General features: G+C 51.5%; 22 protein-coding genes across 22 annotated transcripts; 11 read left to right on the forward strand and 11 right to left on the reverse strand.

The window, feature by feature from the left end:
- Positions 1-19: 19 nt before the first annotated feature.
- On the reverse strand, positions 20-901 carry NEMAJ01_1263 (uncharacterized protein; the record flags this gene model as incomplete). The annotated part of the gene is made up of 1 exon (XM_047915101.1): positions 20-901. One exon carries the CDS (start codon positions 899-901, stop codon positions 20-22), a length of 882 nt encoding a protein of 293 aa, XP_047771058.1.
- Positions 902-2,012: 1,111 nt separating this feature from the next.
- On the reverse strand, positions 2,013-2,642 carry NEMAJ01_1264 (uncharacterized protein; the record flags this gene model as incomplete). The annotated part of the gene is made up of 1 exon (XM_047915102.1): positions 2,013-2,642. One exon carries the CDS (start codon positions 2,640-2,642, stop codon positions 2,013-2,015), a length of 630 nt encoding a protein of 209 aa, XP_047771059.1.
- Positions 2,643-2,822: 180 nt separating this feature from the next.
- NEMAJ01_1265 (golgi phosphoprotein 3) lies at positions 2,823-3,632 on the reverse strand (the record flags this gene model as incomplete). The annotated part of the gene is made up of 1 exon (XM_047915103.1): positions 2,823-3,632. One exon carries the CDS (start codon positions 3,630-3,632, stop codon positions 2,823-2,825), a length of 810 nt encoding a protein of 269 aa, XP_047771060.1.
- A 27-nt stretch (positions 3,633-3,659) lies between these two features.
- NEMAJ01_1266 (uncharacterized protein) lies at positions 3,660-4,571 on the reverse strand (the record flags this gene model as incomplete). The annotated part of the gene is made up of 1 exon (XM_047915104.1): positions 3,660-4,571. One exon carries the CDS (start codon positions 4,569-4,571, stop codon positions 3,660-3,662), a length of 912 nt encoding a protein of 303 aa, XP_047771061.1.
- Positions 4,572-4,965: 394 nt separating this feature from the next.
- NEMAJ01_1267 (uncharacterized protein) lies at positions 4,966-5,781 on the reverse strand (the record flags this gene model as incomplete). Its single annotated transcript, XM_047915105.1, has 1 exon — positions 4,966-5,781. One exon carries the CDS (start codon positions 5,779-5,781, stop codon positions 4,966-4,968), a length of 816 nt encoding a protein of 271 aa, XP_047771062.1.
- Positions 5,782-5,801: 20 nt separating this feature from the next.
- NEMAJ01_1268 (uncharacterized protein) lies at positions 5,802-6,272 on the reverse strand (the record flags this gene model as incomplete). The annotated part of the gene is made up of 1 exon (XM_047915106.1): positions 5,802-6,272. The coding sequence occupies one exon, from the start codon at positions 6,270-6,272 to the stop codon at positions 5,802-5,804; it is 471 nt and encodes a 156-aa protein (XP_047771063.1).
- Positions 6,273-6,390: 118 nt separating this feature from the next.
- On the reverse strand, positions 6,391-7,308 carry NEMAJ01_1269 (ubiquilin; the record flags this gene model as incomplete). The annotated part of the gene is made up of 1 exon (XM_047915107.1): positions 6,391-7,308. The coding sequence occupies one exon, from the start codon at positions 7,306-7,308 to the stop codon at positions 6,391-6,393; it is 918 nt and encodes a 305-aa protein (XP_047771064.1).
- Positions 7,309-7,788: 480 nt separating this feature from the next.
- On the reverse strand, positions 7,789-8,259 carry NEMAJ01_1270 (uncharacterized protein; the record flags this gene model as incomplete). The annotated part of the gene is made up of 1 exon (XM_047915108.1): positions 7,789-8,259. One exon carries the CDS (start codon positions 8,257-8,259, stop codon positions 7,789-7,791), a length of 471 nt encoding a protein of 156 aa, XP_047771065.1.
- An 886-nt stretch (positions 8,260-9,145) lies between these two features.
- Positions 9,146-11,131, forward strand: NEMAJ01_1271 (uncharacterized protein; the record flags this gene model as incomplete). The annotated part of the gene is made up of 1 exon (XM_047915109.1): positions 9,146-11,131. The coding sequence occupies one exon, from the start codon at positions 9,146-9,148 to the stop codon at positions 11,129-11,131; it is 1,986 nt and encodes a 661-aa protein (XP_047771066.1).
- A 60-nt stretch (positions 11,132-11,191) lies between these two features.
- NEMAJ01_1272 (uncharacterized protein) lies at positions 11,192-11,653 on the forward strand (the record flags this gene model as incomplete). The annotated part of the gene is made up of 1 exon (XM_047915110.1): positions 11,192-11,653. One exon carries the CDS (start codon positions 11,192-11,194, stop codon positions 11,651-11,653), a length of 462 nt encoding a protein of 153 aa, XP_047771067.1.
- An 818-nt stretch (positions 11,654-12,471) lies between these two features.
- Positions 12,472-12,993, reverse strand: NEMAJ01_1273 (uncharacterized protein; the record flags this gene model as incomplete). Its single annotated transcript, XM_047915111.1, has 1 exon — positions 12,472-12,993. The coding sequence occupies one exon, from the start codon at positions 12,991-12,993 to the stop codon at positions 12,472-12,474; it is 522 nt and encodes a 173-aa protein (XP_047771068.1).
- Positions 12,994-13,193: 200 nt separating this feature from the next.
- On the forward strand, positions 13,194-13,466 carry NEMAJ01_1163 (uncharacterized protein; the record flags this gene model as incomplete). The annotated part of the gene is made up of 1 exon (XM_047915001.1): positions 13,194-13,466. The coding sequence occupies one exon, from the start codon at positions 13,194-13,196 to the stop codon at positions 13,464-13,466; it is 273 nt and encodes a 90-aa protein (XP_047770958.1).
- Positions 13,467-13,593: 127 nt separating this feature from the next.
- Positions 13,594-14,088, forward strand: NEMAJ01_1274 (uncharacterized protein; the record flags this gene model as incomplete). The annotated part of the gene is made up of 1 exon (XM_047915112.1): positions 13,594-14,088. The coding sequence occupies one exon, from the start codon at positions 13,594-13,596 to the stop codon at positions 14,086-14,088; it is 495 nt and encodes a 164-aa protein (XP_047771069.1).
- Positions 14,089-14,112: 24 nt separating this feature from the next.
- On the forward strand, positions 14,113-15,042 carry NEMAJ01_1275 (RING finger protein 121/175; the record flags this gene model as incomplete). The annotated part of the gene is made up of 1 exon (XM_047915113.1): positions 14,113-15,042. One exon carries the CDS (start codon positions 14,113-14,115, stop codon positions 15,040-15,042), a length of 930 nt encoding a protein of 309 aa, XP_047771070.1.
- A 530-nt stretch (positions 15,043-15,572) lies between these two features.
- On the forward strand, positions 15,573-19,700 carry NEMAJ01_1276 (TATA-binding protein-associated factor; the record flags this gene model as incomplete). Its single annotated transcript, XM_047915114.1, has 1 exon — positions 15,573-19,700. The coding sequence occupies one exon, from the start codon at positions 15,573-15,575 to the stop codon at positions 19,698-19,700; it is 4,128 nt and encodes a 1,375-aa protein (XP_047771071.1).
- A 300-nt stretch (positions 19,701-20,000) lies between these two features.
- Positions 20,001-21,098, forward strand: NEMAJ01_1277 (cell division cycle 20-like protein 1, cofactor of APC complex; the record flags this gene model as incomplete). The annotated part of the gene is made up of 1 exon (XM_047915115.1): positions 20,001-21,098. The coding sequence occupies one exon, from the start codon at positions 20,001-20,003 to the stop codon at positions 21,096-21,098; it is 1,098 nt and encodes a 365-aa protein (XP_047771072.1).
- A 67-nt stretch (positions 21,099-21,165) lies between these two features.
- NEMAJ01_1278 (uncharacterized protein) lies at positions 21,166-21,768 on the forward strand (the record flags this gene model as incomplete). Its single annotated transcript, XM_047915116.1, has 1 exon — positions 21,166-21,768. The coding sequence occupies one exon, from the start codon at positions 21,166-21,168 to the stop codon at positions 21,766-21,768; it is 603 nt and encodes a 200-aa protein (XP_047771073.1).
- A 25-nt stretch (positions 21,769-21,793) lies between these two features.
- NEMAJ01_1279 (uncharacterized protein) lies at positions 21,794-23,491 on the forward strand (the record flags this gene model as incomplete). Its single annotated transcript, XM_047915117.1, has 1 exon — positions 21,794-23,491. One exon carries the CDS (start codon positions 21,794-21,796, stop codon positions 23,489-23,491), a length of 1,698 nt encoding a protein of 565 aa, XP_047771074.1.
- A 326-nt stretch (positions 23,492-23,817) lies between these two features.
- On the reverse strand, positions 23,818-24,387 carry NEMAJ01_1280 (small subunit ribosomal protein S9e; the record flags this gene model as incomplete). The annotated part of the gene is made up of 1 exon (XM_047915118.1): positions 23,818-24,387. The coding sequence occupies one exon, from the start codon at positions 24,385-24,387 to the stop codon at positions 23,818-23,820; it is 570 nt and encodes a 189-aa protein (XP_047771075.1).
- Positions 24,388-24,408: 21 nt separating this feature from the next.
- On the forward strand, positions 24,409-24,744 carry NEMAJ01_1281 (uncharacterized protein; the record flags this gene model as incomplete). Its single annotated transcript, XM_047915119.1, has 1 exon — positions 24,409-24,744. One exon carries the CDS (start codon positions 24,409-24,411, stop codon positions 24,742-24,744), a length of 336 nt encoding a protein of 111 aa, XP_047771076.1.
- Positions 24,745-25,012: 268 nt separating this feature from the next.
- NEMAJ01_1282 (large subunit ribosomal protein L21e) lies at positions 25,013-25,465 on the forward strand (the record flags this gene model as incomplete). Its single annotated transcript, XM_047915120.1, has 1 exon — positions 25,013-25,465. The coding sequence occupies one exon, from the start codon at positions 25,013-25,015 to the stop codon at positions 25,463-25,465; it is 453 nt and encodes a 150-aa protein (XP_047771077.1).
- Positions 25,466-25,561: 96 nt separating this feature from the next.
- Positions 25,562-26,179, reverse strand: NEMAJ01_1283 (uncharacterized protein; the record flags this gene model as incomplete). Its single annotated transcript, XM_047915121.1, has 1 exon — positions 25,562-26,179. One exon carries the CDS (start codon positions 26,177-26,179, stop codon positions 25,562-25,564), a length of 618 nt encoding a protein of 205 aa, XP_047771078.1.
- Positions 26,180-26,333: the final 154 nt, after the last annotated feature.

Genomic DNA, 26,333 nt, shown 5'->3' on the forward strand with positions numbered 1-26,333 from the left:
CATATTATAGGTCTTCGGGTTATGATGGCGTGAAGGACATGTCCTTTCGCACCATGGTATCGTATGCACGCGTGGCTGCAGATGAGAGGTCGTCATCTGAATAGGTTTTTTCTATGGCTTTCTTTGACGGCCTGCTGCCTGCCTCCTTTTTTGCCTTCAAACCCTGCTTTTTTGGCTTTTTCTCGGGCCTGTGCACAGACTCCTCGCTGTAGCGTTCCTCTTCTTCTGGAGAGGCCGTGTAGCTTCCTAGTATGTTTATAATGCGGCTCTTTTGCCTTTTTTCGGGCAGGCTCCCGCTTGTTTTTAACAGCCTGCGCACCTCCTCAAGCTCCTCCACCCTTTTTTCAAGCGTTTCCAGCACTTTCCGGGAAAGCGGCGTTTCTCTGGAAGAGCCCTTTATTTTGTTTGCCATGTCCAGGCAGACCGGAGGAAGCGACTTTGTGGCCTTTTTGAGTGTTATTTTCTGCTTGCTCTGGCCCCGCACAGCATACATGTGGACAGTGACTGTGTCGGAAAACGTGACGCACCGACCTGTTTCCTCAGACGTTGTGTCGTGCTCAAGCATCTTTTCTTTCCGCTTCTCCTGCTTCTTTTTGTTTCTCAGCTTAAGGGCCTTCTGCACCAGAATGTATGGAAAGCTGACTATTCGGGTAAGCACTCTGAGCGCTTTTTTTCGCATTGTTTTACGGATTGCCTCTTTTGTGCTTGAGGAGCCTTCTTGTCTGCTTTTTTTTCTGGAGCTGCTGGAGAGCGAGGCCCTTGAGGCAGCTTTGGGCTTCTCAGAGCGGCCTCGACTCGATGGCTTGGAAACGCGGCGGCGTGGCTGCGGAGAGTCGCTGCTTTCGTGGTCTGGCGTGCTTTCCTCGCTCTTGTGTTTTATGCTGTTTTTACGCTTTGCCATTGGGGTCCGTGTTTTAGCCTCTATATAGCCTTCAAGGTTTCATGCATCCTGTTTCAAAACCACCAAACGGAGTTCCTGCAAAAACTGACCATCTTATGAAAAGCGGCCTATTGCACTCTGCAAAGCCTTGCAGGCGGACGCCCCATGTCCAAATGCAGGTGTCATATGTGTGGGAGACGTGCGTTTCCTGATGCGCAGAAGGCGGCCGGAAATGCAGCCAAGCCCCTGGCAGCCGCTGCTAAAAGCAGCTTTTTCCTGTATGGCGTGCAGGCCGAAAACGCGTGGCTTTTATGATAATTCAAGCCGTCATGTCGCGGCAACGGCAGAATAGAAGATGTCGTGTTGTATGCTGAAAGCATAGTTGCTCGTACTTGGTTATTGTTTAATTTGAATAATGAATAAACAGCTTTCTGTTATAAATTCGGGCATGTTCGCACTATTGTCTAAGAAAAGTTCCAGTAAAGATTTATTAACCTTTGGAGAGCCCCGACTGTCGACTATCGATTGACTTAGTGCTATGCTCTTTTTGTTTTTGTGCATCTGAAATTAAACTTGCTCGCGTGTTTATACTTTTAGCGATCACTATTTCTCAATTTCCTCGCACCCATATCATAAGGTCTATCATGTTCTTGGCCGTCTCCAATCGTGTGGGAATTTCAAGAATTCACCACACTTTCTAATTTACCCAAAGAGCAAGTTAGCTTTTAGTTTATTTAAGCAGGTCGGAAAATGATAAAGGACAATGCTTCACTTAGCACTTGTATTACAGCCAGTTGCTTACACAGGCTCTCGGCGTTAGCTCCAATAGTTGGGCGGCTTCAAAAAGCTCGCCATAAAATCACATATACCAGCAATGCTAAGCTGTGTGGCTTCTTTTAGAGGCTGCGCAAAAACATTGCGACAAGTGTCTCCGAAAAGGGATAAGCATAGAAAGTGTTCTCGAAAACATTTATTTGTTTTAAATAAGATTGGTTTAAATTTCAGGGCATAATTGTTCCCTAGTGCGGAGGATACGCAAACGGCCATTCAGCGTATGCTTTCAAGGTGCAGCATAAACTGATAAACGCTTGGGCATTATTACGGATAAGTGCCAATAAAATCATATGGTGGGCTAATCTTCTTCCTCTTCCACAACAGACTCTTCAACTGATGAGAGCGAGGACCGGCCTTTGGGCGAGCTTCGGTTGTTGCTGGATAGGTCGCTGCTGACTGCGGCGCTCTTCATAGTCTTGGTCTTACTGGCGGGCGGCGCTTGGTTTTTGCTATTCGACCAGGCCCTGTACTCGGCCGGCATCGTTGTGTACATGGCATCCGCAGAGTCGGCCTGCAACGTCTGAAGCATGTTTACAAACTCGTTTATCATTTCAATCTTTGTGTTAGGCCCGATGCTTGAAAAATTGAAGCCTCCATTTCTAGGCACCCACACAGTCACTCTTATTCCAACCTGAAGCCCAAACTTGTCTGCAACATCATCCGCTTTCTGCACGTTAGCCCAGTTGTTCACAAGATTCATCTGGTTCTTGCTGAGCTTTCTTATTACCTGGACGTCGTTTTCTTGGTCATTGTCATTGTCTGGGGCTTGTGCGGGCCCCACGCCGCGCCCAATAGGGGCTGCGCTGCTTCCCATGGTCAAGCTCTTCTTGCCGCTGGAAATAGCATCAAGTTCTTGATTGAGATACTCAGCCTCTGCCATGACACCCCCAAGTGCAAGTATAATTCCTAAAGAACCTGTTAGTCGCATTGCAATAATCCCCTCCTGCAGGTTATATGCATGTGTGTAAAACAAATTTTCACTATTCACCAATTGAAGAACCCGAAAATCTTTGAAACGAAAAACTTGTTACATGCTTTTATAGTGTTTGCACAGGCGCGCCTGAAGCACGGTCTCTGTCGCATCCTGCCCTGGCCTGATCCGCCCAAGTCATATCCATGATGCCAGCTTCAAATACGCCCGAAGGATCGAGTGCACAGCCCATTTGGCCGGCTGGCTGGTGTCTCCAAGAGACCCCTTGTACCTCCCTATAATATCGTGCGTCTTTTTCTGCGCGACCTCTGCGGCGCTTGGTGGAAGCGTAAGAAACAGGTCCTCGGTCACACTGCAGAACGCAAAAGCGCAGACAAGTATGTCCAGCTTCAAAACGTCGGCCTCCTCGTACACCTCTTCCCCGGTGAGGTACGCAGTGACCTCGAGCGCCACCTTGGCCTTGGCGCCCTTGAAGGATGCGCCCTCCACCGAGCCGTCCCCCCGGTTGGTTATGTACTCTAGAAAAGCCTTTGTCTTGCTCTTGGCCTTTCTCAGTATGTTCTTGGAAACCAGCATCTTGCCCACTCTTTTCCGTGCGTTTTTTATGTGATACTTGTCTTTCATTAGAGAGTACGACTCTCCGTTCAGCAGCAGAATCCACTTGTCCACTGTCTTCTCTTTCGCCGCTTTTCTAAGCTTGCTGTGCACCTCGTCGTGCAGCTCGTCTATCGGCATGTATGTGTCTGTGGGGTAGACAGTGCCTCTGTCGTCGATTCGGAGGCTCCCTGCCAAGGCCAGGTCGCACAGCAGAAGGGCTCTAATGGTAATGGACACTGGATCGTACAGCCCTGGCATGGCCGCACACCCTGCCGACGTGGTAAAAATAACAAGAATCTCAACTATCTTCAAGTCTGTCTTCAGGCGCTTTAGCGACGAAAACGCTGCTTCTCTTTTCACGTCTCTCCGCCTAGGAGAAAACTCTTCCATTCACATCGAAAAGAAAATATTCTTTATTTACTCAAGCGCAATGAAACTCGAGTGCTCCAAAAATAAAAAACACCCTGTATAGAAGACCGAGCTGTCCTTGGCTGCAGATATTCTAACGTCTTTTGCGTTTTTGAGCGTGTGCATAATCGCGTGGTTTATCTTTTTGTCCACCTCGACCTGGGAGTGCGACCTTATGTAGTTCAAGTACTCTATTATGCGCTTGAACTTGTTCGGCGACTCTTTGTCCCCCTTGTTATAGCTGGCGTCAATCAGATGCTTTTCCAGCGTTTTCACGTCTCGTATGTAGAGGAGGTTGGTTGCCTGCATCCCCTTCTCTGTCTGGTGCGAGACTGCATCCGAGGCCTCTCTGAGGATGTCCGATATTTCCTCTTTCAGTATCCTTGACGGGCTGGTTTTCATAATTCCGCGGAACACCGCGCCTATGCTGTTTCTGTTGTTCTTGTCAAGAAGCCTCTTCATCACGTCTTTCCAGTGGGTCTGTGCGGCCGCCGCCTCGCTCTGCCCATGGAACTTTTTCTTTGCGCTTACCTTGTCCTGCGCCTCCTCCATGCACTCCAGAATGCTCGCGGTCACATAGGAGGACAGCCCGTTTGTAAACCTTAGGTATCCTGCAATGGTGGGAGATGCCGCTTCTTCGTTTTCGTAGCTGAACTGGAGTATTTCAACTGGGGTTATGTCCATCAGTATTTTCACTTCCGTGTATGTCAGCTGCTGCGCAAACTCCTCGGGGTCCAGCATGCACAGGTCTAGGCGCTCCGCCTCCGACATCTTGGCCTCCAGCTCTTTCTCGTCTATGTCCGCGCGCTTTTCCCTCTCCTCGCCTTCTTTTTTCTTTCCTCTGTCTCTGCGCGAGGACCCCTTTGGGTTTTTCCTGTCTTGCTCCATCTGCTCTTTCATTTTCTCATACTCTGACTTCATGTGCCCGCACGCCTTTTCCGGTTTTGCTCTTTGTGTTTGAGCTTTGCCCAATGCCTGCGCTCTGTTTGTGCCAAACGCCAAGCCGCGCCAGCGCATCCCGGACCGCAGCCACACGGCCTCGGGCTGTTGGCGTGCGCTTTGGAAAGCGTTTTCCCAGCGGGCCTCTCTGTCGAGCACATCCTAGGCGGAAAGCCCCTCTGCGCGCATTTGGCGAAAGAAATAATGTTTTTATTGAGGCTTTATTGTTTATAGTCGCTTGGCTGCATGGCGATCTTTGTAATACACGTCCGCGTCCTGCGCGCCTGTGCAAATCTTTGATAATGGCCCTCCAGCTGTGCTATGCTTTCCAGACAGCATATGCTTGCAGCCTTTTCCGCTATATGCATGCATACATTTATTTACTGTCGGCTTTTGCCGAAGGCTCGGCGGCAGGCTCTTCCGCGCTTTCCACTGCCTCTTTCCTGCACAGCGGGCACTCGTTTGAGTACTTTAGCAGCCACTCTGTGACGCACCCGCTATGAAACGCGTGCGAGCACCGGATTTTGCGGACTATTTCCTCTGCAATTATGTTTTGCATGCAGATAGAGCACTGCCCCTCGTCTCCGTCCGCAGCCACTTCCGGAATAAACGTCTCCAGCTCTTCCGGCTCCAGTGTTTTCACGTTGGCCGGCCTGTCATCTACATAGTAGATTATTGTGAACACCATGTTTGCCGGCGGGCGCGGGTTTGGGTCGTCGGGAGATGCCGGCGTGATTGTGTTTTGAAAGAAGAATTCTATCTCGGGTGACCCCGCAGGCCTTTCCTCCGCGCCAGAAATCTGCCTTAAGTTCTGCACCGCCATAATAATGGACCGCAAAGCATTGTATGGGAATCCTGGAAAGCTCTGAATAAGAGAGTTCAGCTCCCTCTCGCCCTCCTGAATGCTTGTTATCGGTCTAAGCGTGCTTGGGTCGGTTTCCGGAAGGCTTCCTGCATTTTCTCTAGCGCCCGCGTTCGTTCTTGAAAGCAGGCGCACGAGCGAGCTTCGGGCCGCTTCTATTATGGAAAGAGGCACATTTGCAGGCGAAGGCCGCGCCCTGCTGGACGAAGCTCTGGCTTCTCTTCGTGCCCGCCTTGGCCTTCCTTCGCTCTCTGGAAGAGCTTCCCGGGCCACGCGCTTTCTCTTGCCTTTCTCGGGTGTCTGTTTTTCTTCACTGGCCTTTCGTTTCATGTGCCAATTAAAACGAAATTTTATTTATTCGTGTTTTTTTCTAGAACATTTTTCTCTTTGGTATATCTAAAGCACCCTATGCTCTGGCGCCTAGGCCTCTGGTGGATGTACACGCTCTGCATTTGTATGGGGTCCTCCCGCGGGGGGCCCGGAGCGCGTTTCAAAATATTGCTGGCTTTTTTTATTGGAGCCCTGTCCGAGGCTGCGTCTTCTATCATTTTTATTTTTTCCGAAAACTGCACTTTTGAGGGAGCGTGCCCTGCGCTTTCTTCCACACCATCTGTTTTCCCCCTTTTGGGGCGCATAACGTAAAATATCTTGCAGTGCCTGTAGTTTGCGTTTTTCTCTGTGTTTTTTTTGGTGAGCGTTTCGTCCTGGTCGTCCCAGTACCTCTGCCGGATTTCCGCCAGCAAAAAGGGGTGGTTGTAAAAGGCGCCCGGCTCGCTTTCCAGCATTTTTCTAAGCTCTTTTAGAGAAGACCAAGAGGCCATTTTGCAAAAATAATAATAATAATAAAAGGGTATTCTCGAGAAAACAAATATCCACTTTATTGCATATGAAAGAATCCTGCCCAAATTAAGCACAATCCAGAGACCCTGCACGCTCTTTCTAATGGGTATCTTCGCTTGTCCAATCCATAATAAGATTGACCGCCTTTGTCAGATCCCCCTCTGTGCAGACCAGCGCCACAAGATTCATCTCGACGTTGCTGTATCCTATTTGCTCTAGCTCTGCGAGCTCGGTCTTGTACTTTGCAAGAGCCTCCTCCCTGTCGAAAGAGGGCATGCCCGGCACGCCAAAAGGCGCGCCCGCGGGCGCACGCTCTCTTCCCGCTCCAAGCATGTCTCCTGCCGGAGGAAACCCGGCCATTCCAGGCCCCATGTACATGCTCGGATTGTCCAAAATGTGCGTGACAAAAGCCTCAAACTGCTCAGGGTTGCTTTTTGCCATGTCTGCAAACTTATTTATGTTGTCCATCATCATTTTTTTTGTTGGCTCCGGGAAGTTCTGCATGCTGAGAGAGGCCTCCATAAGGATTTTCATCTGCTCTGGGTTCTTCATAAGCTCCTTTACCCGGTTCTGCATCGCTGCGTTTGTGCCGGCCTGCCCGCTTCCGTTCATGTTTGACAGCGCGTTCAAAAACCCTTGGTCAATTTGCCCACTGCCGCCTGAAAACCCAGACGCGGCAGACTGTGCTGCTGCCCGGCTTGCGCCCTGCGCCTCTGCAGGCCCTGCCCCCGCGCCTGCTGCAGGCTGGGCGGAGGGCTGCTCCCCCGTGCTGGCAGGGCTGGGCTTTTTGTCCGTGCTGGGCACCACCAGATGCACCGTAGAGCCCTCCTCCAGCCTGTATGCTGTGAGAGGGTCGCTGTCCTTAAGAAGCTTTCCCACGTGGATCAGTCGAATCTTAGAGACAGGGACATCAACCTGCTCTGAGATTTTTGTTTTAAGCTGCAATATTGTGCTTTCCGCGCCTTCTACCTCCACAGTGTACACCTCGCCCTTACTTGTCTTTACACTAATCTTCATTGTTTATTTCACAAAAAAAAGGAAATGCATTTATAGCAGTAAAACCGAGAAAATTCCTATGCAAATGAAAGCACCAATCAGCAGGCCGCAGCACCTGAAACAGAAGGCCGCTCGCCAGTTGCCAAAGCAGCCATTCTGTCCAGGAAAACAGTTGCACGCCCCTCTGCAGCAGAATTGTGTGAAAAGCTGTTGTTTTGACGCTTCTGCCCCGCACCCAAGCAGCCCAGGGCACACCCGCTCTGCGGGCTGGTGAGTGCGCAAGAAATACTGGGCTGCGCTCTTCTGTGAAACTCCTGCCCTCCAAAGCTTCAGTCTTTCAAAGCTGGCACAGGCGTATGCATTTTGTTTGTGGTCGCTGTCTCTTTTTTGCAGATGCTTAAGCACACTGCGGCAGACAGCATTATTGCGCGCAGGAATGTCTCCTGTAGGCGCCAGAGCCCAGCCTGTTTCTGGAAGGGCCTATTACAGTGCGCTCTTGCTCTATTCGGGGGGTTGGGGTTTTTCTGTGCACACCATGTATATATGCATCTGCGTGGAGCTGTAGCAGCTTATTTCGTCTGAGTCGTACTCGCTTCCTTCTGCTCGTTGGAAGCTTCTTTTTTTTCTTTTCTTAGACTTGCTTCTGCAGTTGTTTTTGGTTTTGTATCTGGTGTTGAACTGTTTCCATTTCTCGGAGTTCAAATCGTTAGGGCCCTCAGCCTTCTGGGGTTTCTCGGCCTGTCTTTTTAGCACGCGCTTGCTGCACGCGGAGGCTGTGCCGGGCGTTGGCGCCGCCGCTGCTTTCTTCAAAGGCTCTGCAGGGGGAGAAGACTGCCTAGCGCTCTGCTTGGCCTTTCTCCGAGATATCATAGCATATCCTCCGCACGAAAGCGCGCATACGAAGAGAAAAACAGCACTCCCCAGCAGAAGAAACTTCTTTATGGAGAATATTCGGGTTTCTGCAGTGTACATCTTTGTTTTCTTGTGTTTGTTTTTGCGCGTCTTATCTTTATCCGCTAGCTGTTTATTTGGATGTGCACATGTCTGCAGCGTGTCTTTCTGCGCTTAGGGGCTTGATTCCCAGGCTGTCATATGCACATCACAACATCCAAATAGTCGATGTCGTCTGAGCCCGCGGGAAACATGACGTGTTTAACGTCAAATCGCAAGAAAGCGGCATTCCACGCTGGCAAACAAATAAAAATCCTACAGCCAAAGGGCCCAGCTACACAAAAGCCCAGGCTGGCGCACCTCCATTAAAAAACACTGCGCCCAGCTCGTGCGCTTGCCGATATAGCTACAAAAGGCCGATGCGCGTGCGCCACTGGTTAGAACACGTGGTTAGATGGCTGTGTTTTTATTTAATGCCGAGCACACCCGCCCCGATGTCTAAGCCTGCTTGCCTGTTTCATAAAACAATGCTGTGCCAGGGCATCTGTTTTGCAGGATATGGCGGCGATGTGTTTTACCGAATATCGTGTTTGGTCTATATTTTCCCGCAGTCACTTCCTTCATGGAATACTGCATGGATGTGCCCGTGGTTACAGGCTTCTGAGTTTCTAGACAGCCTGCTTCTGTCCCTGAAAACGGAGCCTTCAATTTGAGGTTTCCCTGAATGCAGAATGAATGCTTCGTCTATCTCCTCTCTGTCGCCTCCTATTCTGTTTCTCCTATTGTTTACGACCAAAAAAACTATGAAGCAGACAGCTAGCAGCAGCACAATGCATATTATTATAAATCTAATGAGCTTGCTTTTGTCCATTCAAATGGTAGCGTGTAGGGTATTTATACTTGCTTTACGCCCCCCAAAAGATGCATGCTTGTCTATATCAAAAAGTCTATTGGTTATTTTTTTTTGATGCATGAAGAAGGAACGGAGACATTTGAGCTTATGGACATCATGAGGTATATGGCGCCCACACGACCTGCTGACGATACCCCTGAAAAGGTGCTTGAAGCGCTAAGAGAGTACACTCCCCGCTATTTATACGACATATATCTTTTCGCGCCTGGCACCCCTATTCGGGCGCTGCTGCACCCTTGCATGTACACCCGAATACTAAAAGGATGGCTAAAAATAGGAAGCATTGTCAGAATAACCCACTTGGAGGGAGACATGATTGTGAGCATGGAAAGCATGGGGAAAATCTCAGCAAAGGACCTAACAGCGATAAAGCGGAATGCCTACGTGACCCTCCCAGACCCCATATTCAACAAACGCGGATACTATATGCCGCTTCTGTCCGACGAGGGATACATGAAGTGGGACAGGCGGTGGAAAACCTATCTGGAGAAATACAGCAGCTGCAGCGATGACGTGGAGCTTCTGCTGGAGCTTGAGTCCGACCCGTGTCGGAAAGGGCCTGCCATGGGCTTGGACAAAGAAACCCCGAATAACCCAGGCCAGCCATGCCTGGTCAAGTGCGCTCTCGACACAGAAGAGGGGATTCAGGAGCTCCAAGTAAAAAGGAGGCGCACAGAGGTGGGCTATGTGAAAACGCAACAAAACCTCATACAGGGACAGGTCATACTCAAGAGCAGGCTGTTTACTTTCTCGCGCACTGGGAACTTTCCGCTTTTTTTTGCGTTTGTTCTGCTCACTTCCATAGGCCCAATAAAAGTCTATGTGTGGGAGCTTGCGGTGAGAAAGTTCTTCTGTGTGAAGGAGGGCGACTATGTTTCGATCCGCGGGTTTAAAATAAGGAGGAGAAGGGGCGCGTTGACGATCGCAGACCGGATAAAAACCGATGCTGACACAAAGTATGGAAGCCTGCCCGAAATCAACGTCAACATATGCACGCCTGTCGGGCATATCATGGAGATGGATAAAATCCCAGGCCTCCCTGCCGTGTCCCAGGACCCGGAGTTTACAACAGTTGTGGGCATGGTCGAGTACATGAGCTCTCTCCTCCGGTATGCAGAGAAGGAAAAGATAAAAAGCTTTAAAGAGTATGTTTTGCTGAAAGTGTCTGGAACTGCAGTAAAGCTAATTTCAAACGGAATCCTGCAGAGCGTGCTGGAAATAAACATAGGCGAATGGATAGAGATACGGCATTTGCGGAAGGGCTGCATAGGCGAGTTTGAGTTTTATGTGTCTTCGCTCTACACACAGTTCTACTGCAAGCCGCCCAGCGCTCCGCTTTTCGACAAGCATGTCCTGACAGGCGAGTGCACAGGCTTTGCGGAGGGAAACGCGGTGGGATACATTCCTGTGTGCTTTAGCACGTTCAATGCACACATTTCTGCGTCGATGGAGGGGATTGGGGCGCTAAAGATCAGGGGGGTTCCAATTCCCCGCGAGTCGCCGGACTCCGCCTACATAAAGAAAGACAAAATATACTTCGGCAGCGTCTGCAGCCTGCAGGATGCGTTGAAAGACATCTCCATGCTCTATCTGGATGAGTCCGCGCGGTTTATTGTGTTTGGGAAGATACTTGGAGTCCGGTACAACGCACAGGGGGACCCCGCCATAGGCAACGACACCTTTGACGTGTCGTACATAGCCGCAGACACAACTGTGTGTGCCGAGCAAGACTTGGACTTAGAAAGCGAAGGCTCCTCTGAAATGTGCAGGATTCCGTTCAACGACCGAATAGAAGAGAATGCGGTGATTCGGTTTGGGAGCGAAGGGTGCCATGTAGACATAAAAGTGTTTCAGAACCACCTGGTGCACCGCAGTTTTGAGGAAAGCGTTCTGGACTTTCTGAAGGTCAAAAGCCTCCCAAGCGGCTCCATATACAGCGAGCTGGACAAAAGGGTGGGTGAAAAGTGCTATTTTGTTTTTGATGCAATTAGAATCAATGAAGAAGATGTTTTGCATGTGGGCGTGTCTTTGCTCACATGAGCCGGAGCGTGCCAAAGCAGAAAGGCGAATAAAGAGCAAGAATAAAAATAAAAATAGAAAATGTGGAATGCCAGCGAGAGACAAAGCGCCAAAGAGCATAGCCCAGGCGCTTATCGGGGAAAGAAGGACGAAAAAAACAAGGGCGTCTACATCCCTGAGGCGTCGATGTACGACGAGCAGCCTTCTTTTGCCCCTCTAAGAGACCCTGTTGTTTCGCAGAAGGCAGTTACTGTGTTTGGGTACTCTTCCGCCAACCTGGAGCACATTCTAAGAAAGTTCAAGGGGATTGGGCCAATAAAAGAAATACACTACGGAAAAAACTGGATGGACATCCGGTACGAAGCCGAGAAGTATATGTTTTTGGCGCTGCAGGAGAGCGGCAGAATCATCAACGGCGAAATGATAGGCGTTTTCCAGAAGTCCCGGAGAAACGTCCCCACGGCAAGAGTGGAAAACCCCAACGCGCTTTTGCGAAAAGACACTGGGCTTATCGAAAGGGTGCTTTCCTACTTTTTTGGCTAGTGCTTTCTGCAAGGCCCCTCTGGGGCCCATGCCGCCTATTTATGCACCCTGCTAGGGCCTAAATGGTTCAATGTAATAAAGCTGGCTTCTCTGCGCTCAATGCCGCTTTTTAAGGGCCCTTGGCCGCCAGGAGGCCACCTCTTGCCAACTCTTTCAATAAACAGAATGTGGCTATGTTTTATCTGCGTGCCCAGCCGGCAAGGAGTGCCCGGGCCACACGTTTCCAGGGAAGAAGCATCCTGAATTTCAGAGCCTTTGCTAATGTTCTTGGGCCAGTTACTTTTGTAGGCTTCTCTTTCATGCGCAGCCGCAGAGCCACCTGCCAGCCTGGAATGCTCTCTTGCCAGGATCCGACCATCCTGCTGCATATTGTGCAGGGTCTCCGAGCTTGTGCCAAAAGGCTGCTATCTGCTTTGCTAGTGAGGTTGTGTTGTCTCCCTCTGTGCACAGTTGGCTGCTGTTTATCTTGTTGGTAAGCTTGCGCTATCTGCTTTTGTGCGCAATTGGTTTCTGCATGGATTTTCCACTGTATAGCAACTTATTTAGAATAAAAAAGTCTAAGTGCAAACATTTCAGTACGGATTTTAAAATAGAATATGCTTTATTTTGGCGCTGTACGCCCCCGTGAAGCTTCAAAGGAAAGCAACAAAACAAGGAGAACAGCTCCAGACAAACACACAAATAGAGAGCCTTCTACATATGGCTAGAGACCTCCGCGTCCGGTGGGGAAAAGAGCCCGGCGTAAAAAGCGCCATAGAGACCTGCTGTGGCGCCCAGGAGCGCGTCTATAATATTGAAGGAGGCAAAGGATGCAGAATTTATTTTCTAAGCAAGTCTATCAAGTCTCCATTTTCAAGAACGCTGTCTAGCTCCTGTGTCTCTTCCAAAACAGCCCCATCAAATTCCAGATAGGCGGCTTCTATCCTGGGAAGCGTGGAAAGGCTCTTCTGGGCCGCTCTGAGCAGGTCCCCGGCCGTCTGCATGTTTTTCTTCTCTACTTGTATGCACTCGTACTGACTGTAGCGTATTTTGTACACAACATGCTCTACGCGCGCTGGCGCGTCTTCAGGCACAACAACTTTCAGAACGGGCGCGCCGCAGCCCTTCAGCAAAACCTTCGCCTTTGCATACCGGGACAGAGACACCCCGTTGCACTCCAAAACTATGGAAATGCCAAACCTTCCCTCATAGTGCTCATACACGCTTTCAAATGTGTCCGAAGAAAGCAGCTCGCACTCTTTTTCTGTCCCGCCAAAAACCACCCGAAAAGAAACTGTTTCCTGCTTTCTGGGCGGCGCGGCGGTGCTAGGCCTTCTCAAAAACTCCCAGTCATCATCCATCTATGCTCGGCCGTGCAAAATTAAAATGTCTAATGTATGCGCAGCTGCCCGCGCGAAAAAGAAAGCGCGCAACGCAGCAGACAAGGCAAGGCGCCTGCGCCGAGCCCAGAAGAGGGGCAATCGAGCTCGGCAAACCGCCCGCGCCCAGAAGCACAGAAATACAGGCAGCGCACAAATAATGGTTTTTTTCTAAATCTCCCATGAAAAGCAGCGAAATTCTTGGCATGCTTGGAGAAATCAAGGAGAGACTGCACAATCTGCAGAAACAAAGAATGCACATTCCAAACCGAAGAGCCGCGTGGCTTCCTTTCTGCTCTGCCCTAGACGTGCTGCAAAAAATAGCAAGAGAGGAGGAGTACCTGCACGCCAAGGCAGCAGAGCTGAAGGAGAGGCTGCCCATGCACGCGAAGGGGCTGGGCAAAACATGCTGCTCGCCCGAGGTGCACACAATGATGCGCCCAGACACACATTAAGCATGTCACCTATCTGGCGTTTTTATGTTATACAAACAAATAGCGAATTAGGCCCAAGCATGCGAAAATAGAACACTCGATGGAAAGCCCAAACTCTTAAATACGCCAAAAAGTGTTTCCTGTGCGTATGAAACAAGAAGGCAGGACGAAGGCCCAGGATGTAGACACAAAAGGTGTGCCCGGCGAGGGCTATGAGGCAGTGTCGTCCCCCCAGAACATAAGCGCAGCAAAAGACGACACAGACGAGAGAAAAATAATTGCGCAGACGATGCTTTCCATAAGAAAGATAGAAACAGAGATTGACCGAAAGGAGAAGAACCGAATAGCTGCCAAAAAGAGCCGGGAAAAGAAAAATCAGTATGTGGAGGAAATAGAGCACAAGCTGCGCGCGGAGAAGGCCAGAAACGACAGGCTGCTGCAGCACATAGACACGCTCTATTCGCTGCTGGAAAAGGTTTTGCTGGAAGCTGATCGCTCTTTGCTAGACAGAGAGCTGGGTGCGCAGGAGATAGCAAGCATCTTCATAGGGTACGAAGAATATATTCCATTCCCGGCCAGGCACAAGGAAATAATCGAGAGCATGAAACTCGTTTTATTTACAAACTTAAACTCTGGCATATAGCTGAGCAAATATTTATAATACTTAATGAATAGAAAAAGCGCAGAAATGAAAGATGAAAGGGGCATGGAAAAGGTTACAGAGCAGGAGGAGAGATATCTGCAGGACGGCGGCGCGTTTGGAGACCCATATGCGGACGAAAACAACAGAGAGGTAATTGTGGTAAGAGAAATAATTGTGGTGAACGGAGAAAACACAGGAGCCGAGGTTGTAAACAGCCTCATTGCGCTAGGCATTGTGTTTGTGGGGACTCAGATAGTTTCCTCGCTGTGGAAGCGGTACCACCCGAAGTCGTTTGGGATAGTGAGCGTTGCAACTCTTCTGCTCTTCCCTTTGTTCATGGGAGTGCTGGCAAGGTCCTACTTTTTTATATGCGCGTGGCTTTTCGTGGCTTTTGTGCACCTTGTCGTTTTTCAGGACGTGTTTATGGGGCGCAGGCCAAAGCTTCTCACCACAAACGTGTACAATGTGTATAGAGTCATATTCCAGGCCAGCCTTGTCGCGTCGATTGCTGGCTACCTCATGGTTGCGTATGGGTTTTTCAAGAGGAGCCCGGGCGTGTACTCCCGAGGAATGTCTTCGCTTTTGTACACCCTGTACTTCACCCTGATCACTCGGACGTGCCTGGACATTGTGAGCGACAGAACATCGGGGGCAATTTTGCCGTCCAAGGCTGCAAAAACGCAAAGCACGCAGTGCCCAATGTGCCAGGAGAGCTTGGGCAGCAAAAAGATCACGCTGGAGTGCAGAGAGTCTTTCCACATAGACTGCATAAAAAACTGGAAGATTCTTGGGAAGAAGGACACGTGCCCCTCGTGCAAGGAAAAGGTAGACCTGGGGAGTGTGGAAATGAATCCATGGCAGAAAAACGAGTACCTATTTACAAAGTTTTTGGACTTTACAGGAAATCTTATTTTGGCATATGCAGTTATTCAGGGAATTATTTTATTTATGTAGCTCCATTTGCCAAGCATGCGCGCCGAGATGGCAAAAGGTGCGGCAATGCCTGCTGGCCTGTTGAGCACCTCGCTGGCAGCGTGCTGCAGAAGGGCCCGGCTGCGCATGGAAGCATGCATATGAGTTCGGAGGAAGCAGAAAACATGTTTGCTATTTTATTTTTCCGCTCTGTGGAGGCCAGGCGCCCAGCGCCAGAACAGCTTTGTGTCTGGGCCGCGAAGATTGTACACAAAACACCCAAGGGGTGTGGCAAGCTATCTAATAAAGAAGCGCTGAAAACTGCATGTAAACACTTTATTTTTCCGCAGGCGGCACGCGTTGTTCTGTGGCCCAACGCACATCACTGATGGCCTGCGCGCGCGGGCTTGCTTTCTGCGTGGTTGGAGCATGCCTCTGCGCGCAGAACTGCGGGCCCATGCGGCGAGAGGCGCGCACAGAGAGTGCGCATGCGCCAGATTTTCCGGAATCCAGATGCTTATTAAAGGTATAAATACGATTTATTTTAGCAATGAAAGAATTTAATAGTTTCAATGACAAGCGTAACCAAACTATTTAAAACACTCAGAGACGCTCCCAGCAAGGGAGTCAAAAGACACATAACAAATGAGATAGTGGGAATGTATTGTGCAACGCCTGCGCTGGTGAAAACGCTCTTAGAAGAGACGCTGTTTCTTTCCGAAAGCAGCGCGTGGGAGGATAGAGTAGCAGGCTCTAGAGTGCTGGAAGAGCTTTTTAAGTCCGGCGCAATAGAAGACACGTTTTCGCAGAAAGAGTACGCGCTGGGCATAGAGATAGACCGCGTGCTTGAAATGCCAAAGTTTCTGGCCACGCACTACAGCGGAAAAGAAACAGTCAAGGGAGGGAAAGACTTTATTGATTTAGAAGACCATAACGTGGTGCTGGGGCTCAGCGACATAAGCCTGCCAGGGACACGGAGCGGAGAGGGCGGGCTGCTAAGAAAAAAGAAGCAGGCCCTGCGGGTCCAGAAGGACGAGGAAAAGACAGAGATAGAGAGCAAGGAGCAGTTCTACCAGTGCGTGCTTTCCAACCTGGAGTCGTACGTGTGGGAGAAAAGGCACGGAGCATCGCAGCTGCTGCTCGGCATTTTCCGGGGCATGCGCGCGCGGCCAGCTGGAGCAGCCTCGCTGGGCTTGCTGAGCTCCAAGCGCTATGTGGAGTGCATGCTGAGAGTTCTTATTCTGGACAGATTCAACGACTATGAGATGGACATTGCGGTTTCGCCTGTGCGGGAGACAGTGGCCAAGGCTCTCAAGGAGCTTGTGCCGTTTCTGGCGCCCGCGACAATAAAAGAGCTGCTTGCGCTTCTTACAAAGCTGGGCGCGTACGAAGACTGGCAGATAAAGTACAGCGGGCTGCTGGGCCTCCAATACATCCAAGACGTGGTTTCTCCCGAAGAGCACAAGCCGATCATCGTGGACATAGGAAACACGTGTCTGGCGCTCCTGAACGACCTGGACGAGGACGTGAAGAGGGTGGCTGCGGGCATTCTTATGGGGCTGTTTGAAAGATACTGCGAGTTTTACTCTGGAGCCCCGGAAGAGCGCATCCGAGAGAGCATAGACGAGGTCATAAGCATAGAAGACACGGTGGAGGGGTGCTGGGACGCGCTGGAGGAAGAGGAAGACCTTGCTATCTCCAAAGCCAAAATAATGGGCCTGCTGGAAAAAATTGCGCGGCTCCTGAAGCACGATCTGGGGAAAATAACCCGAAAGAGATGGATGTACATACTGTGTCTTATCCGAAACCCGATAGACACGGTGCGCCTTTCCGTGCTTTCGCTCCTGAGCCTCTTGCCGGTGCAGGACCCGGCGTCTCTGGCGGCGTCCCTTCTGTTCAGCATAATGGCAGAGCAGGAGGCCGAGATAAGAGAAAAAACAGCAGAGCTGTTTAAGAGAGTGGCGGCCGAGGGGAAGGTGCCGGGAATCCAGAGCATAGTGCACGGCTTCCTGCAGGTTGTATGCGGGCCGGCTGTGGTGGGAATGTCTTCGCTGGCAAGCCTAAATCTGTCGGTGATTGTCGGGGAGAGCGACATCTGCTCCACCGACGACGGATGCAAGTCTCTGGGCGAGGGCGCGGTTCTCTCCGGAAGAGTTGAGGTGTTTAAGGTCCTTATGAGCAGCAGCAGCGAAATAAGGGAGTGTGTGTCCGCGTTCTTTATGGCTCCGGGAAAGCAGCAGCCATACTTCGCAGTACTAAAAGCGGTGGCCTCTGCGATTCTCATGGAGCAGGGCGCACAAGAGAGCGGGGCCCGGCTGCTGGACAGCCTGCTGGCTGGCGCTGAGGACAAAGACAGAAACGACCTAGCAAGGGCCGCGCACAGCCTGGCGCTACACATAAAGGGAGCAGCAGCGGCCGAGGACGCCGAGATTCTTGTGTACACGTTCAACACGCCAACGCCAGTCGCGCTTCTGCAGATCATGGCAGCGGCGGTTCGGGCCGCTTTGGGCAAGTTTGACGAGTTTTTCAAGCTGGCAATTGAGTGCGTGTGCGCGCGCGAGGAGAGCAAAGTCATGGAGATGGTGATCAAGGAAATGGGCGAGGCCAAGAAAGCAAAGCTGATGGAAGACATCGAGTGCAAAGAGCCGGAGTGGGAAATGCTAACGCTTTTTAGAGAGGTGGGCGACGCCTTTTTGGACACGCCTGTGTTTGGCGAGCTGAGGGCCAGCCTGGGAAGGTGCTCTATTTTTCTGCAGAGCACAATTGAGTGCTTTAGCTCGGTTGAGAAGCTGCAGTTTATATTTGAGTACGCTATGGAGAAAAATCTAGACAGAATTGTCTCGGCCCTCATAAAGAAGAGCCCGCAAAAGAACGAAGAGTTTATACTGGCAGCAAAGAAAAAGCTCGAGGAAATAGTGTGCCAGGAAAAGACAGACCACACCGAGTTTTTGGCGTTTATTGTGGAGGTCGTTCCACACTCGCAGCTGCACCTTCTTGTGGCGATCGCGTTCCCTTTGGTCACGGCAATGAACACGCCTTTTTATGTGGAGGGCACGCGCGAGCTAGCATCAAAGGCGTTTTCTGCTGTAGCGCCTGCAATGTGGCTGCGCACAGAGAGCGCGGTGGAAAGCCCAGAGCTTGAGAAAGAAGTCAAGGCTGCCAAGGCAAGAGTGGGCTCGCTTATGGAGCCGGATGCGCTGCCAAAGGTGGAGATGAAGGTCGAGCTGAGAGAGTACCAGAGAAAGGGCGTCGAGTGGATGGGGTTCCTCAGGAAAAGCGGCTTGTCGGGAATGCTCTGCGACGACATGGGGCTGGGAAAAACAGTGCAGGTGCTTGCCTTTTTGGCCGGGCAAATGGGCGCAGGGGCGCAGGCCAAGAAAGCTGCGCTTGTTCTCTGTCCTTCTGCGCTGACTGGGCACTGGCACATGGAGATCACGTCGAACTTTCCCACGCTGAAGAGCGCCACAATTGACGACTTTGGCGGAAGCGGAGTGTGCATATCGTCGTTTGACAAGTTCAGGCTCAACTACAGCAAGTTTGTCGAGCGGACGTGGTTCTATCTGGTGCTCGACGAGGGCCACATCATTCGAAACTCAAACACGCTGCTGCACCAAAGAGTAAAAATGGTGCGGGCCGAAAACAGGCTGCTTCTGAGCGGAACCCCGATCCAAAATTCGGTCGGCGAGCTGTGGGCGCTGTTTGACATTTTGATGCCTGGGTTTCTGGGGAAGGAAAAGGACTTCAGCAGAGAGTACATCAAGCCGATTGAAAAGGCCCGAGAGGGAAAGGGAACGCCAAGGGACGCAGAGATAGCAAAGGCCAAGCTGGAGGAGCTGCACAGCTCGGTGCTTCCCTTCATTCTCCGTCGGATGAAGGAAACTGTTCTGTCAGACCTGCCACCAAAGGTCATATCCGACATATATGTGGATCTGGAGGAGGTGCAGCAGAAGGTGTACGACGGGCTGGCCGCCGGAGGAGGAGCGGATGGAGAGTACGGAAAGGTTTCTTCGTCGTCTGGAAACTTCTCGCTTCTCACCCGGCTCATAAAGACGTGCTCGCATGTGTCCCTTCTAGCGGGCAACGAGCTGCCCTTCCCGCTCACGCAGAAGGAAAAGAGCCTCGCGCCCTCCGGAAAAATAAGCGCGCTCCTGGACCTGCTGAAGGTCATGGTGCAGACCAGCAAAATTCTTGTTTTCTGCCAGTACAAGGCAACCATCGACAGAGTCATAAAGGAGGTGGAGGCTGTTCTGCCAGAGGTCAGGTGGACCCGGCTCGACGGAACGGTAAAGGGAGACGAGAGGCCGGCGCTTGCAAAGAAGTTCAACACAGACGCGGAGATAAGCATTATGTATCTAACCACGCACGCAGGCGGGCTGGGGCTGAACCTCACAGGGGCAGACGCGGTTATCTTTTTTGAGCACGACTGGAACCCGATGACGGATCTGCAGGCCATGGACCGGGCCCACCGGATAGGGCAGAAGAAGTCCGTGAGCGTGTTTAGGCTGATTTCAAAGAAAACAATCGAGGAGAGCATAATGTCTTTGCAGAGGTTCAAGAATTACATCGCAAGCACGGTTGTAAACCAGCAAAATGTAGAAATAGAAAGCATGGACACATCAAACGCCCTAGAAAGACTGGTGCGGGAAAAGGCTCCAAAGGAAAAAGAAACAAGAGAGGAAGAGTACCACGACTTCATATAGCTGTGCAACCGCTCTGCAAAGCGCCGGAGACGCCAATAAATCTTATTTATATCCAGCAATTTGCACGAGTCTATTTGTTTTTATGCAGTTTCCAGCAGCACCTGCAGCCATCTGCACAGGCCTGGTGCAGGCTCCGACGCAGCTCTGCCTGCGCCTAGCACAGTAGAAGGGAAAGCACGGCTCGGGCGCTGCTTCCTGGCGCGCAGTCTTCGTTTGTTTACTCCGCGATGGACGCAGAGTGCTTGTTTTGATTGCTCTTTAATTCTAAACCTCAATAATAGCATTGTTTGTTTATAAACAATGCGGAGATTTGCGTTCATTTCCGAACAGCCTCCAATATCCAGCGAGGATCTTCTCAGCAAGTACAACGAGACACAAGAGGCCACCGCATTTTCGGCAGAGTACGAAAAAATACTCAAAGGAAAACTGATTGCAGCAGCCATTGAGGCACCTCTGTGCAGTCTGGCGGCCAAAAAGGGCATGCCCATACGCACCACTCGGGTAAACGGCTTGGCAGACGACTTCTACAGCAGCTTGCTGGACTGGCAGGGCAGCAGCATTGCGTTTGCCCTGGACGAGAGAATTTTTGTGCAGAATTTCCTAACAGGAAAAACGTCACTGCTGGCCAGGGTGAGCAACGCATACATAACATCTGTTAAAATATCTCCGCACGGAAACACTGTGTGTGCAGGCACATGCACAGGAGACATCGCTATTATAGACTTAGAGGGAAAGATCGTTGCAAAAAGGCACGTGCACAAGTCCAGGATAGGAGCCATGGAGTGGAACGGCCGGCAGGCTGTGACGGGAAGCCGAGACAGGAGCATACGAACCACAGACATCCGCGCGCAGGAGGAGACCCGGAGCATTTCCCTGCACACGCAGGAGGTGTGCGGCCTGGCAAACTCGCCCTCTGGAGAGTACCTGGCCACGGGCGGAAACGACAACAAGGTTTTCATAGTCGACAACCGGTCAAACACGCCTGTGCACACTCTTCTGGCACACAAGGCTGCAGTCAAAGCCATTTCGTGGTGCCCCGACAAGCTTGACACTCTGGCCACCGGCGGGGGGACTGCCGACAGAACAGTCAAAATATGGAAGCTGTCGAAGTCCAAAGAGGCTCTGGTGGACTCCATTGACTACGGCTCGCAGGTGTGCAACATCCGGTGGACAAAAAAAAACGAGCTTCTCACAACGCACGGGTACACGCAGAACGACGTGCGCATACTGGACATAGCCAAAAACAAGCAAACACATGTGTTTGAGGGGCACAAAAACCGAGTGATCCACTTTGGGATGAGCGCAGACGAGGAATACTTTGCAACAGGCTCCGGCGATGAAACAATGTGTGTGTGGAGGGCGCGGGAAAACGATCTGGCGGACTTTCTAATTCGGTAGCCTGCAGGCGATAGGTTGTTTGTTTTTGTTTCAGAGGCACAATAAATAGGAGTTTAGAGGCGTATTTATGGACACAAATAAAGACTTTGACGACAGATCCAAGAGCTTCGATATCCTGGACCTGCCCGAATACGACTACCTGTACAAGCCCGAGGACATGCCTTTCAGCAGTGATTTGAGCTTCTCCATCTCAAACGAGCCCAAGTTTTCCCCTGCAATCCCCACCGGCGCGGGCAAGCACTTTCTGAACAGATACGCCGGCCCAAAGGAGAGCAGCAGGCAGACGCACATCGACGTTCGCGCCGAAAAGGAGAAGGGCCTGGACTACTTTGGCACAAGCGCTTCGCACGCAAGGCACATGAAAGAGCCGCCTTTCATCCCGTTTGGCCAGAGCAGGGACCTGCACCCAGAGGCACGGATCGGCTACGACTTCCAGCCGTACGCAGGCAGCGGCGCAGAGCAGGCCGTATACGTCAACGCGAACCAGTACCAATGCATAAAAAAGCGGAAGGAGAGAAGAGACTACTTGGACTCGCTAGAAAAAAAAACTAATGCTGCATACCAGCACGAAAGCAGACACAAGCATGCGATGAAGAGGCCCCGGGCGCCTTCTGGCAGATTTCTCACAAAAGAAGAGGCATTCTTTGAGGAGACAGCGAAGCATACTTAAATAAACTGGCTTGTTTAAATTTTTAATGGCTATTGTGCTAGAAGGCGACACCGTGCAGGACAAGCAGCTTGCGAGCGTTATTATAAGCTACATGAGCACGAAATACTTCAGCAACAACCCGTGGTATCTTTCGCTGTGGAAAAGAGCACATGCGCTGCAAAAAACCGCAGACATTTTGTTTCTCATGCACATGAAGGGAGTGGGCGCGTTCAGCTCGTGGATCTACATAAAGCTGCACGAGCACTTTGTGCAAAAAGGCTGCGCGTCCTGTGCGCACGCAATACTGATCGAAGGCATAAAGGCAGGCGCATATCCCAGCGAAGAGCTGGAGGAGCGCGTTGACTACTCGGTGCCAAGAATGCACTCGCTGGAAAAGCCAGAAAGAATAAAGGCGTTCGGAAAGGAGTGGGTGCACAAAACCACATACATGCACCCAGAGCACATCGTGCGGGCAGAGGGAGAAAACATAACATACATGGAGTACAGGATAATCCAGCACCTTCGGGTTGCAAAAAGGCTGGAGGAGGAGGAAACCGAAAGAGGGCTCAACGAGGTGTCTCTTCTGTTTGGAAGCGTGCGGCCGAGGAGGCAGAGCAGCGAAGCCCCCAAACCCGCAAAAAAGCACCAGCCGAGCAAAGAAGAAGACGGAGGCGCGGACGAGCCAGAAGATCCAAATGCCGCTGTGGGCAAAGATGCTGGCAAGGAACGGCCGGGCCAGCCCAGGGCTGCGGGCGAGTGTGCATACGAAGCCGCTGGCGCAAAACCAGAGCCGCACATGCTGCTGCAGAAAGAAAGCGGGCCACAGGAGAAGGACACCGAAGGCATAGACACCAGCCAGCTGGAAATTGCCCAGGACATGGAGGAAATGTACAAGGACGCTTTTTCGGAAATACTGGCAGAGGAGTGCGGGAAGAGCCATACGGACCTGTCCGTCCGGCTGGGCAGAGACATGTCTGGCAGCAAGGACGAGCTGTACGAAAGGCAGGGCGTGGTTGTCTGCAGCGGAGCGTTTGGAAGCCCGTCTTTCGGAAGCAAAGTTGTCATTAGGGAGATGCTGTACATTGTCAAAAAAAAGCTGGGAAAGGCCTCTTTTTTGGTCACGCGAATTGCCAGCCTTGGAGACGGAAATGTGACGCTGAATGCGCAGGACTATGTGCTCCGAGAAGCGGCGGATGCCTCAGAGTACTCGGTGTCTAGGGCCCTGGAAAGCACCGGGTTTTCCGTTCCTGTGGAGGCGGCGGTCAAGTACCAGGACAAGTTTGTGCTGCTGTCTCCGTACAAGGAGATGGGCGCGCTGGACCGGGCAGTGTCTCTGATTTCCCAGAAGGAGGGCGGGCTGTCCGAGCTTCTGGCCGCGCACTATGTCATGGAGATTCTTCGGGCAAGCGTGCGCGCAGAGAAAGAGGGGTACAGCCTATGCAACTGCAAGCTCAAGGACTTTGTGCTGGTCGTGGAAAACGGAAAAATTGGCCTTCGCATTGCAAGGTACTGCAACGTGTCCACAGAGGAGCAGGTGCCGGTACACCTCTCCAGCATGCTTGCGGAGATACGGGCGGCTGCAAAGATCGAGTACACGCAGACTCTTCTCGTGCACCCTCTGCCGTCCTCGGCATGGGTCTCCAAGATAGAGATGTACCTGGCGCAAAAAAGAGAGGCGTCTGCCCTGCAGAACATGTTCATTGCGCAGGAGGTCTGCATATACGAGAGCGGGCAGATGGACTGACTAGTGCAGCAGAAATCGACTGCTTTGTAAATAGGCGCTGCACAAATGGCTGCCGCGGAGCCTTCTACCGGCCGCAGGCCATCTGCACGCGCACGAGCATTCCCTCTCGGGTGCTGCTACTCATGATCCCCTGTGGTCTAGTGGCTAGGATTTCGCGTTTTCACCGCGACGGCCGGGGTTCAATTCCCCGCAGGGGAACTTTTTGCACGCAGCGAAGCGAACATGCAAGAAGCACAGCCCCGGCGCCCTTTCCCAGGCCGACATTTTGCAGCGGGCGCGCAGGCCCAAAATCTGGCATTAACTTATAAATAGAATGGAATATTTTATTATTCAGAAGAGGCCTTTTTTGCATTCTTCTTTGCAGTTCTTCCAAGCTTTCCTTCCTTGACCAGCGCAGAGTTTTGCGACATTTCTATGTATGCCTCGCTGTCTGCGTTTACCAAAAACCCGGGCTTGTCCACGATGGCCCCATTGACAGTTATGTGTCTCTGGTTGATAAGAACTCGGGCGTGGTGGATGGACTTTGAAAGGCCGAGGGCGTTCACCTTGGTCTGCAGCCTTCTGTCTAGAAGAGAGGTGATCTCTAGGTCAAGAACCTTTTCGAGCTCTGTGATGATCTCCTTCTTGGACTGGTAGTCTACTCCGCTAACCAGGCCCTGCTTCTCCAGCCTGTGCAGAAGAGCTCTGCCCTGCACCATCTGGTACTCCTCGTCGGTGTTTATAAGAAGGTCCTTTGCTCTTCTCTTTACATCGTGGAATATCTTCTCGAGAACCCTCAGCTCTCTCTTTGACTTTAGCCCGTATACACCCACGTACTTCATCTCGTTAACAAGTCTCTGCTTGTCGAATGGTCTTCTTACGGATCCAGCTCTCTTTGAATATGTTGGACTTGCCATGCAGGGGAAAAAAAAAGAAAAATGAAAATACAGTACGTAATTGTAAGAAACGACACCGGCTTCCCCAGAGGCGCCACCGCAGCGCAGGCTGTGCATGCAGTGACTGCGTGCCAGCACGAGCACCTAGACCAGGGCTACTTGGAGTACATTTCTGAAGGCGCAGGCATGCACACTGCAGTTCTTCAGTGCACGCAGGAAGAAATGGCTGCGCTTGTCGAGGCGCTCAGAAAGAAAGAGGTAAAGTTCAGCGCATGGGTGGAAATGCCCGAAAACATGCTTACTGCGGTGGCCATATACCCGTACGAGAAGGCGCGCCTGCAGGAAATAAAAGAGCTAAGAAGGCTAAAGCTGTACTGAAGGCGCGCGGCCCAAGCCCTGCAGAATGCCGTGGTGCACATATGCAAGAGAAAAGAGCACGCGCCTTCTGAAACCAGGCACCGGCTGCCTGCAGCCCAAGGCCAAGATCTGCTAAAATACACTTAGTTTATTCTATTGTGCTGCAGCCTGCGCCTGTGCGCTGGGCGTTGCGCGTTTTTGTGCGCGCGCCATGCTTTTCTCGGTGGAGATGGCGCTTCGGGCTTGCGAATTTCGAGAGAAAACTAAATTTTAAATTTTAGCCCCAGCAATGAGAAGCAAAGGATACAGATCTAACACAAGAAGCGTTTTCAAGAAGGACTACAAACAGTCAAAGAGACCGCAGACAACCACTCTGCTGAACCAGTACCAGAGAGGGGACTACGTCGACATAAGCGTGGACTCGGGTGTGCACAAGGGAATGCCCCACAAGACATTTGTCGGAAGAACCGGAAGAGTATACGCCGTTTTCAAGACCTCCGTCGGAATTGCCTTGACAAAGAAGAGAGGAAACTCCATCGTTGTCAAGAAGGTCATTGCAAGAATCGAGCACGTAAGGCCAAGCCAGTGCCAGAAGGAGAAGCTTGCAAGAGACGAGTACAGAGAGAAGCACGGAGTTGCCCCGCCCAAGCCCATGCCTGAGGGTCTGAGGCCTGCCTTCACCATCTCACTAGAGGAAAACACCCCAGTTGTGCTAAAGTCCAACACACACTACGCCATGTAAGTGTCGGGTGCTTTTCTATGATAGCTGCACCGAATAAAATAAAGCATGAGCACGACGGTACACGTTTTTGTTGGCAGCTCCCGGCCAGGCCGGCTTTCATCTTCTAAACTTGAGAATAAGCACAAGGGCTAGGGTTGCCAGAACGATTGTCCGCACGGAGAGCGCACTCATGAGCTCCTCCGCGCTCTCGCTCGCCATTCGCAGGATGATCTTTCCCAGCTCCTGCCGAATCGGGTCCTGGTTCATGCACTTTTCCCACTCCTGGCACTGGCTCTCCATGGCAGGCACCCTTTCGCCCGGGGCGCAGCGGTTCACCACATACTGCCGCCTGCACTCCGACAGCCGTATTTTCTGGTCTATTATGTGCGAGTCCATGCGCACGCCTATGTCGTTCTTGACCAAAACAATGCCCTTGATCAGGAGCATTATAATGATGCCCATAACCAGCCCGTTGAACAGAAGGTTTAGATACGCCTGCAGCACAAGGTTTGTCTTGAGCAGCCTCTCGTGCGGCTGCTTTGCCGGTGGGCTTGGCGCCGTGCGGCTTTCTGCGGCAGATGGAGGCTTTGCCGGGGGAACCACTGCCGGGAGCGGCGGGCTTTCCACTTTTCTTTTTTTCGGGTTTGTGAACCGTGCAAACTCGTACGGGTGTGTTTTGCTTATGGGCTTCCTTGGGTCCTTTTTCCCCCAGTCTATATCGGACAAAGAGACCATTACTGAAAAAATTTATCCATCCCCGTAAATAAAAAACAGAAGCAGAGCGCTGCCTGCCTCTGCTGCTTTACAGCTAACAGCCTCCAGCGCGCCAAGGCGCCGCATAGCCGCCCGGCATGCCCTCTGATTTAAGTTTGGCCTTTTATAGGGCGGA

Source organism: Nematocida major (genome assembly GCF_021653875.1).
Source record: "Nematocida major strain JUm2507 chromosome Unknown 2415, whole genome shotgun sequence".
Lineage (NCBI taxonomy): Eukaryota > Fungi > Microsporidia > Nematocida > Nematocida major.